The following is an 11,280-nucleotide window of genomic DNA, read 5'->3' as shown; positions in this document are numbered from 1 at the left end:
GTTACCAGTTGTTCCCGGAATTTTCTGAAACCGTTCTTTACTTCGGGAACTTGCACGTGACTCACAATAATATCAATAGTCTGTTACTTATTATACGTTAAATATTCTGCTTAAAGAGCAGTCACACTGATTGGTTGGTAAATATCCAGCGTATTAGATGGTTTTACCTCCTTATGAAACAAGTCAATAGTTCTAATTCTAGTTCGTTTTGAAATTCTCGAAAAGCTACTCAAGGGCTATCTGGTTTAGCCATCTCTGATTTAGCAATGAAAGACTAGAGGGAAGGCAGCTACTCAACACCACTCACTTGATCTACTCTTTTTGTAACGAATAATGTCAGTGACCGTCGCATTAAATTGCTCCCAAGGTTAAAAGGACGAGCATGTTCGGTGACGGGAATTCGAACCTGAGACTTGCACGTTGTGAGTCGAATCTCCCAACCACTAGGCCATGTTAGGCTTACAAGAGCTCAAGTGGAACGTTCCCAGACGTTTTTTTTTATCAACAGCTCTATCACATTCCTGTAGGTATATATGTATATATGTGTGTATGTGTATGTATATACGTGCTTATATTAAAATAAGATAACAAATTGTGCGAGCTTTTAAAAAATATGTTATTAATATAATTCATCGCGTTTTGACTTAAGAGTTATTTTAAACCTTAAAACAAATATTATCTAAAAATTATTTCAAGTGTATGCAGGCACGTGCTTAGTGACGTTGTAACAGTTCACAGTCAATAACTGTTCATAGGCGAAAACTTCAGTTAAACAAAAATGTGATTTCAAGTTCAAAAATTCATATTTCGGAATACATAACGCGTTTGAATTGTTATGAAAAGTTAAATTTCTATTCAGCTATATTGTTTCTTATGGAAGTTAGTATACAGTCATAAGCACAGACCACAAATTAACCCAGCAAGTTCAACATATAAATTGCTGCTTATGTTTTAACAGTAATGTTAACGATCAGGTTTATAGTATAGTATTTTCAAGTGTTCCAAATTACCTCTTTTTCAAGGTAACATTTTTTTCTTTATTTTATGAAAAATAATATTTGAATGATTATCAACATTTCTTAGATCATTATATTTTCGGAGCTATGTAGATGGCACCATTACTATTTGCAATATCCAAGATCAGTTTGTCCGTAGTTTTTAAAGTGGTTAAATAAGAATAACAAGAGTGTTTAATTTACTGTTAAACCTCAGAAAGACCATCAACCAGCATTTTTAGACACATTGGTTCATAAATGTGATAGAATGTGCGTTTTTCTTATAGCAAAGCCACAACGGGCTATCTGCTGAGCCCACCAAGGGGAATCGAACCCCTGATTTTAGCGTTGTAAATCCGGAGACTTACCGCTGTACTAGCGGGGGGCGAAAATGTGATAGAAACTAGAAATGTGAAGTTTACCATAAAAAATATTTATTGGCCTTTATTTTAATCTTACAATTTCTTCACCAAATGTTAAAGAAAATTTAATTAAGATCTTAATTTCATGCACATAAAATCTCAAGCACCTGTGATTTAGTGTATGAAAACTTAGGTAACATTAGTAGATTCACGTGCAAAAATAGTTTTTGAGTATATTTGACTAATGAACTAATTTGTGGCTATTTAACTAAACAAAATAACTTTCACAAAACCGTCAACTTACACAGTTCCTAAACGTTCACTTCGTATAACCTTGCCTGTACAAGTAACTGTTCTTTGTGTATTAAAAAAACAAACAAACTACTACGCACCGTACGTGTGGAGTGTATCGGCAAGTACAACTAAGGCGTGTTTTAAACTTGAATATCGTCTGCAGAATTTTTTAGAACCTTTCTATAGAAAGCAATAAATGTAGAGTATCAACTTCCTTTTCCTCGTTACATAAATACATTAAGTGTATTTGAGCATGTTTTAACATTGTCTCCTGTAGGGATACAGATTTTATTTCTTCAAACACTGTCTGAATATTGTTTGTGCGTGTTAGATATACACAACTGTTCATTTTGAGTTTAATACAAGAGTATTATTTACCTTATATTATGCGAGCGTTAAAGTAAGTTACTTTTTAGAAAGAATAGTTATGGCAAGTTTGCTCACATAATTATTTACGAATCACATGTTGTCAACTTATGTTATGTTACTCGAACCTTCTGAATTTTTCTCTTTGCATTAAGTGAGTATTGTTACACTATAATGTCTCGTAGTTTTTAGAAAGTTCTAGGTTTCAGTCAGGCAATATATATATAGTGGAAATCAGTTAGTGAAAGCGAAAGTAAGACAAAGTTAGTGAGAGGCTGTGTTTATAAGTTTAGCCATCAAGAGGGTATAGTGCAATAATAACAGATTATATTGTTATATTAGAGAAGAGGAGTGAAATTCTTGTTAATTGAGTTATAATATAACTGAAACAACCTGTGTGGGCTTTTGACGTCAAAAGGAATTACTTAAAGCTCTGGATACAACTGTGGTGATTAATTGTGTAATGAAAATTTCTATATATGCTTGACTTGTTTTAATGTTGAAATTTATCGCCAACAAATTACAAACACCTACATTAAATAATCCTGCCCATCCTTATATATAAAATCTGAACAGCGCGGTTTTTATTTTTTCATATATGCTCATTAATTATTTAATAAAATAACTTAAAGTGAAAAATAGCATTTCGCAAGAGCCAAACACATAACGTTTCTAGAGAAAATAGTATAAAACTACTTTTGTATAACAGGTGTTTTTAATCTCATTAGTCGTACCCTACCGTCTAATAACCGAAGATCTTAACCAATTACCAATTTTAAATATCCCCAAAATCCTCTTTCTAGCGTATGAATCAACGAAGCAATAGTTTTGTTTCATTGCAACATGTTGCTTGTACTTCTAAAAATGATCATTAGCTAATAGCGTCTAACTTGTTAAATGTAATTTTTATTATATGAGACAAAGGACAAATAACTGCTAATTTCATAACAATCGCAGAATTTCTAGTTAGATTTTAATCAGATATAGATAAAGAAGCTTTCTTTGTGAAAACAAAAGTTACTGCTAACGACATCTTGATCCTAACATCTCAGTTCTTACCCAACTGAGATGGTTTCACCATTAGAGACGAGAATTTTGTGTATATGTATTGTTCTTCTGTTTCTCTAGCTTATGTTTATATTTAACCAAATGAAATTTTATACTACGTAGTTCCTTATATTTTCGAACCACATTAAATGTTTTATACCTCAGACGCACTAATGTTTCCTGATTTCTCACAACGGCAACGTACGTGACCTTTATAGATAAATAATAAACATCTGCTGCGCACTTTGTCTTTTCTTCTGTTAAAAGTATTGAACCATTTTAAATATTTTATTCGAGGGTTCTGTATTACAGATACATTTTGTAATATTCGTTAAGGGTTTCCTCACAAGATGGTTGAAATTACCAATAAATGTTAGTTATTGTCACTCATCATTGTTGGAGTTCTTGTAGTTATCGGCGGATACTTTAGTTGACGCTGTTCACTGCATAAATATCTGTATTAATACGTATTGTTTCTCACCGTTATATCTGTCGTCAAGGGATACTGTACATTGTGAAAGTTGTCACCATTATTTATTATTCAGAAGTTATCATTGATCACTATACTGAAGTTGTTATTAAACAACGTTGTGATTCTGATAAATATCATTGCAGTTGTAGTAAGTAGTCACAGTTTATCGTTGGGACTACTTAGTACCACGGTTGTCGTCACTGTATATATATAAACTTATAAGCTCCTTTTTTCCTAATCGTTGTTACAATTATCAGGATTGACAATTATTCCGGATGCCTTCAGTAGAAATTATTATAGTTTATGAAAGTCCTCATTCATCAATTTTACATCTGCAATTAATCACTATTACAATTTTTCAATATTACAAATCATATATCTTTTGCTTAGATACATACATGTAATGAAAAAAAATCATAAAAATGGAACAATATGAGAATGCGTGTTGCTTGTGAAAGTCTCACAATATTATTATTTATTTTATTTATTGTTTTAGCTAAAGAAAAATAAGACATGAGGTAATGTAAACTATAGAACCCAACCAGTTCTTTTCTGTTTATGTTATTACAACATTTTTATAGCATTAATTTGTAAACATATGTGGTTGATACTGTGGAAATTGTTATGGAAAAGACACACAGAAAAGGTTTCTAAAATGTACTGTAGTGAGTTGAACCTACCATCTTTATTGTGGAAGACCTAGCAGAATTTGTTCTTAAAATAGTTTGTCATCATGTACAACTTTTACATTTTTTCATCATCATGGCTACAAACCAAAGGTGCAACAAGCAACACCGCAAAAAACAACTTATCTTGTATAAGAAATGTAAAAAGATGTCAACAAAATTTCTAATTTTTCTCGTATAAATAAAGAAGTTTTCGTTACTATTTACTGGAATTTCTTCTGCGACAAAACTCACTTGATCAACTACGGAAGGCTCATTGTAGTTTCTTCCGCACATAGAAGTTTTTTGAAGGCTTCTCTGAAGTCCTTGTTCTTCCAACCGTAGATTACAGGATTAGCTGCAGATTTCCCGAAATACAAACAAACAATATATCGCTTTGCAATTCCTAAGTTGTCTTGATAGGTTACATCCAGGTAGCGTAAACTAATGACGATTAAATAAGGCAAGAACCCCAGTAAACAAACTCCTAGGACTAGTGCCATCGTCCAGGTAGTACGAGCTTCCTTATTCAGGCGGCTGTTCACTTCCAGAGCAGCCACAGCTCGCGTCTGTTTCCAAGCCACGCGGAAGATGATGCAGTAGAGAACGGTAGTGAGGACGAGAGTAAGAAGAACGTGAGATGCTACCCCAGTAACAGCATACGTGGATGACGTGATGTAGTACAAGTCACATTCCTTGGTAGAGTCGAAAGTTTCGCCGATACCAATCAAAGGAAGCGTACTAATGACCCCCATATACAGCCATACACTAATTATATAAGATGTGGCGTATCGAGGCTTCATAATACGATGATATGACAATGGATGTAGTATGGCAACGTAGCGATCTACAGCTACTCCTATTAAGCAAAGCATAGAGCAACCCGTGGCGTATAGGGCAAACCAATAACGAAGCAGGCAAGTGTACTTACTACACAATTGCGGTAAGTCAAAATAGAAGAGTACGTAAAAAGGCACGTTAAGCCCAACTAATAGATCAGCAACAGCTAAGCTTACGACAAATATATTGTTAACAGTCCGCAACCGATGAAACCTATATACTGCTAACAAAACGAAAACGTTTCCAAAAACAGCAAACACTGCAAACAATAGGTCGATGGTCACGATAATTGGAATGGTGATGTCGTACATAGCGTGGTAACATTTAATACTTGTTTCATTTCTTGTTCTTATGTCGCTTCCTGTACTGATATTCTCAGAAATAATATTTAACATAACGAGATTACACTGTAGAAAATATAATCTTTCAAAAAACTCCAACGTGTCTTTGTTTAGAAGGAAACAACGTAATGAATCGATTATTAATTACTAATACTAGGGATCATTTCAATCTTAAGATCATAGGATTCATTCGTCCAAATAAAACAAAATAATTTTTTGACAAAATTGCAAAACACTAGCAAATAAAACAGAAACATGTAATAACACCACTTATTTCAATAATTATTCCCTGAAGTAGTCACAAAATAAACCTTCATTTTACAGCACAACACAAGTTGAAAGAAAGTCGCACGATAAATATCTGTTTTCGAAGATTTTTCAGTAATAAAGTTGAAAACAAAGAAAAACTTTCCTTTAAACTTCCATTTTTGGACGTATTTCGATAAAGTGAAACTTCATGTGAAACACATCTTAACAAGGAATAGAAAACTTTACACAGTAAAATGTAGTTTTGGTACACATCTTAATCACAACCGGAGAAGACATTATATAGTAATATTTCACTTTGGAACATATTTTAATAATGCATTTAAGTCATTCTGTAAAACTTCACTTCAGGATACATTTCTATAATAGCCTTTAAGAAGCCACATAATATAGTAACTGTTCACTCTGATACACAAAAAATCAATTATCTTACACGTTCAGTTTATATAAAATTGTATAACTATTTTTCTCGCTGAACTACTTTGTAAAGATAATCATACCACCTTACATTGCATGAAAGATAAAGTTGATTGCTTTTTTTATCAAACCTGACCATGTAGTCGGATGTGTGTGTTTTCTTATAGCAAAGTCACATCGGGCTATTTGTTGAGTCCACCGAGGGCCATGCAGTAGGTTGCAGCTACTAAAACTCACGAACACTGAGTCTTGACTAGTTCTCTTACATCCTTAAGGAAAGAGATGAAACTGTCTTTAAAAACACACACACTTGTAGAAATATATGCATATAAAAGTTTCACAAAATAACAAAGCCGTGTGTTTATGGGTTTTTCAAGGTTGTGTGTAAAGTCAGACATACAAACTATATTTTTGCACACTACACATATAAATGTCATAAGGCTTATTTCTTAATCAGATGTGACACATGTTCAGAGCATCAAACTGTTCATTTTTTATATTTCATAAAAGATTAGATCCTAAACTTAGAAACTTGATAATTTTAAACCAGATTATTTTATTTTTGCATTGTAAAATACAAGTATAAAGAAAACAGCATAAAGTTACTGACAAATGTGAAATGATAATTTTAATCACATAGACATTTGGTTAACGTAACATTTTATCAATGTTATTTTTCAGATATAAAAACTACACATATGATCTTGTTGTTAATAACTCGGATATCTTGACAATTTTCACACCCCAAAATGTACAGAATAATATTTCACTAGTGCATCTGTCAGATGTAAAGTTATGTTATGTTTGCCAATTGTTAATTGAAGTTTTATTTCTTAATAATATAAGTATATATTGTGTTGTTGCTGAGTTTAGATTCTTCTAAAGCAGCTGTTTGTGACTTGTTGGCAATAAGTTCAACGATAAATGAACTGCATGCATTCCATTTTTTACAAAATAATATTTGGAACAAGTTAAACATGTCTACTACAGATTCTTTACACCATAAAGATCACAGGGATACAATAAACACTATATGGTTCTCTTCTTCTTGTCAAAAGTCCACTTAGACCTGTTCAATTACTTCAGGATTTTAATTGACAAGCTGAACTACCTTTTCCTATTTATATCACACTAGCATTCTGTGTACAATTCACTAACAATCATGACGCAAGTAACCGCGGTTGAATACTGTCTTTACAGTAATCGTTTGGTCTTCAATATCCTTTGTTCCTTTTGTCAAAGTGAACTCAAGCTGATTCAATTACTTTTCAACCACGCTGTGACGGTATTAATTATATTTGCTTTTCCATTGGGCCCGGCGTGACCAAGCGTGTTAAGGGGTGCGACTCGTAATCTGAGGGTCGCGGGTTCGCATCCCCATCGCGCCAAACATGCTCGCTCTTTCAGCCGTGGAGGCGTTATAATGTGACGGTCAATCCCACTATTCGTTGGTAAAAGAGTAGCCCAAGAATTGGCAGTGGGTGGTGATGACTAGCTGCTTTCTCTCTACTCTTACACTGCTAAATTAGGGACGGCTAGCACAGATAGCCCTCGAGTAGCTTTGTGCGAAATTTAAAAAAACAAACAAGCTTTTCCATTGTTAGTTTTATTCTGACATAAAAAACGTTAGGCCTATCGCTTCTACTGAAGTTAACTTCACACTGAACTTTTTCTTGACCATGACGTTACTCTCGTCTGCTTTTATCTATCTTTCCCGATAATCTCACACTATTAATATTTTTATTACTTAATCGTCTGTTCACTGTAATCTCTACATCAGTGAGTTACAAACACAACTTCCAATAATCATCTACGTTAAATTTTCTTATAAGAATAACAAAAAAACACTAAATAATCGTAAAATATTCACTCATGAAATAAATAAATAATATCTACACTAAATAGTTTTTTATATCATTACAGTATCTTTACGCCTTGAATACGAAAGCCGTTTGCCTTCATATAATATTCTCACGGTAAAATCTTACAGTAAATCTGGAAATTTTCACCATTAAGTACATACAGGAAAAGTCTCATTCAGCCTGTTGGTAAGTTGGTGGTGAAAGCCAGCGTTTTCTGTTGTGTGATTACTTTTTGTTACCAATGAACCATATCTCTGTATCTTATTTATATTCTGATTTCAAGAAAGCTGCATCAGTATCAGTCGACTCTTGCTGTCCACTATGGCCATATTCCACAGTGGAGTGAAATGTCATGAACTGGAAAATCGTCAAGCCAGATTTACCAAATATTCGTCAGCTACTTGAATGGCCACCACTTGTAGTTTTAGACTACCACACGTTTCGTAAGACGCCAATTTACAAAGGAATGAAACAAAGTACAATATTCTATAACAGCAGCTTTATCGTGTCGTAGCTATAATACTGTCATTTCAAATTATTCTTTTGTTTTATTGTGCACTTTAATAACTTTGTCTAATATAGCTTCGGACACAAACCACGTAGAACATTAACTTGAACTAACAGTTGAGTTTCCAGCAAACTTTATTAAATATCTGTACCTACCGCTCATTTCGTCAAATTGCTCTGTTTGCAGCCAACTTCGTCAAGTAGCCGTGTCTCTCGTCAACTTTGCCAAGTAGCTGTGCCTACCGTTCGTTACGTCAATATGCTGTGTCTACTGTCAACATTATCAAATTTCTGTGTCTACCGCCAACATCGTCAAGTAGTGCTTGTGTCTACAATTAGTTATAGAACTTCATATTAGACACAAATAAAGCCATGATAACACTATCTTTTCGACGATGGATCTAACATCTACTTTATCCGTAACTTACTCTAATGATATATGTTTCATTTATAAATATTACCTGAGTAATATTTTTTTTCTTTAGGGTTTTTAATAACTAAAAAATCATTAACTAAAAATTTCAATTATATAAATACCTTAGCTATTGTAAAGATATCTTTTTAAAGTAGTTATTTCTACGTTGCTTAGTATAAAAGATGTATCTAATAGTCACCTAAAGCCGTGTCTAGCATAACTTATTGTAGAAGCTTGTCTAGCGGTTATGCTCTGTGTTTTTTAATGTAAGATGTGTAAAAGTCATGTGACATAAAGTTGCGGTATATCCTATTAATTGATTTCTCTGCGCAGCCACATTCTATGTTATCCCCGACCAATGGCTTTCCTTGCCTAACCACGTGATACACCAAGCTCCAATAGACCAGCTGTAAGTATTTATGATGAGAAATAGACACACAAGTTTGTTAGCGGTTTGTTTATTTACGCTTCTCTACCGTTAGAATCCACATACCATATCACTTTATATTTTCTTCCTATTACAGCAGACACGATGCAAATTGAGCAAAATTAATCATAATGTAACTAAAATACACCTGAAATCTAGTTTGCCCCTGAAGAAGAATAGTCCACCTTTCGAAAGCTCTCGGGCTATAAGGTTTTTACTTCATTTCCGCCGGAAAAACTAAATTATAATTAGCTAGAGTAACTACATTACTGACTGCACTTTTTGTTTAAATTTTGTGTGTGTGTGTGTGTTACTTGCAGTTATGTAATCAATAAAGTCATTAACTCACAAGAAATTTGGTGCTGGAATAGTTCAGAAAATTGTATTTATAAACCAGATAAGGTTTCTAGGGCCAAACCAAGAAAAATATGTTTACTTATATTTAAATAAGTTACTGGGCTTTACTGTTTGAAAATGACAATGCGTTATTACCAGATAAGTCTATTACCAACACAGACTAATAATGAAAATGATTTCTTTCTTATTTATTGGCACCTTCACGCATGGGGCGTTAACTGTTTACATTCTACGAGACTACACTATTTCTGAAGACGAAACAGAGAGAAAAAGCTGTTAAATGAAGACAGAAAATCAAATTTTAACGACGTTTGATTGCTTTTGAATCTAGCAATATTGTTTTATTGAGCTTCAAAACACCTGTTTTGTAAGATTTAAACTTAATTTCTATTATCGTTAACGAGTCGCAACCCAAGTTTCATTTGATTTTTTCTTCCTAATTTTCGTTTTAACAAGCTTATCTATAACGGTTGACGGTAATGATTTATAAGACAAAGTTTGGTCTTTATAAGCTTCTTGTTGTAAGAACTTTTATGCTTGTAGTTTATCCCATTCTGTTGTCTTTGTATCAAACATTTATTTTTAGTACCAAATTTTAGAAGCCAGATGCGTTAGGTCTTAATTGGAAACTAGTTTTGCTATTGGAAACCACCATCAATGAAGTAGTTTAATCGTTGCTATATATAAGAAAAAAAAATCATTTACTACGAAGATTCATACAAAACGATTATTATGTTTGAACATAGTGCATGATGAAGTTTAACATAACTTTGTTCTTTTTCTAGAACATAAACTAAATCATTCCATGGTAGAAAGCTAATAGTAAATGACACTGAACATTGAGTGTGTATTTTTCTTATAGCAAAGCCACATCGAGCAATCTGCTATGTCCACCGAGGGAAATCGAGCCCCTGATTTTAGCGTCATAAATCCCTAGACTTACCATTATCCAAACGGGTGACTAAACATCGAGTAAATAAATGTACGTTTCTCTATTTTCGGAGTTAATGAAAACGTAAGAAAGAAAATCTTGCACTTTGAATACCAATAAAGATTCGTACGTCATTTTTATGTACGTTTTTACTTCATCTTGTACTTGTGTACATTGTTAACTTAATCTACTAATATTACCTTGCATTTATTCTTACCAAACTTAGCTATTGAGTTTCGAAAGTGAAGTATATTTGATTCTTCCTTTAACGTTAATATTAGAAACAGTATTGGTCAGTTTAGTATGTCTGTTATTATTATAATTCAATTATTATAATTATATTACAGAGATTATTTTTCATTGTTATCTTAGTATAAGAATTAAAGATTAACTTAGACCTATTAACTTGAACAAACCTTGCAATATAATAGTTATAATATGATACTTAGTTCTCTATACTTATTACCAGGTTCATTTTAATTAGGTGGTTTGATCTAATCGGAAATTAATACTATTAAACTTTATATAGTAATTGTTTAAAAATTAACTTTATCTAACTAACAGTCGAGCTTTACGTTAATTTATCTAGTATTTTTTTCAAAAGTTATCTTCAGCTATTAATTATATTCATATTAATTTTATCTTGTTCATTGTGTTTAATGTCAACCCCATCTAGAAGACATGTCTAACGTTAAATTCATCTAGTAGTTGTGTT

The 11,280-nt window shown here is 32.8% G+C and overlaps 2 protein-coding genes across 2 annotated transcripts in view; one reads left to right on the top strand and one right to left on the bottom strand.

Annotated features, from left to right (window-relative positions):
• Positions 1-209: 209 nt before the first annotated feature.
• LOC143253148 (uncharacterized) overlaps positions 210-11,280 on the top strand; it is a 101,809-nt gene continuing 90,738 nt past the window's right edge. The window contains exon 1 of the mRNA XM_076506489.1: positions 210-523. The gene's annotated coding sequence lies outside the window, so the exon portion shown is untranslated. The remainder of the gene's footprint in view (positions 524-11,280) is intronic.
• Positions 4,195-9,113, bottom strand: LOC143254616 (histamine H2 receptor-like). Its single transcript, XM_076509767.1, has 3 exons — positions 9,050-9,113; positions 8,592-8,764; positions 4,195-6,335 (listed from the first exon to the last, which is right to left on the bottom strand). Exon 3 carries the CDS (start codon positions 5,434-5,436, stop codon positions 4,465-4,467), a length of 972 nt encoding a protein of 323 aa, XP_076365882.1. The 5' UTR covers positions 5,437-6,335; positions 8,592-8,764; positions 9,050-9,113; the 3' UTR covers positions 4,195-4,464.

This window comes from Tachypleus tridentatus, chromosome 6 (assembly GCF_004210375.1).
Source record: "Tachypleus tridentatus isolate NWPU-2018 chromosome 6, ASM421037v1, whole genome shotgun sequence".
NCBI lineage: Eukaryota > Metazoa > Arthropoda > Merostomata > Xiphosura > Limulidae > Tachypleus > Tachypleus tridentatus.
The sequence above is the reverse complement of the archived record's forward strand: the minus strand, read 5'-3'. Positions and strand labels throughout refer to the sequence as shown.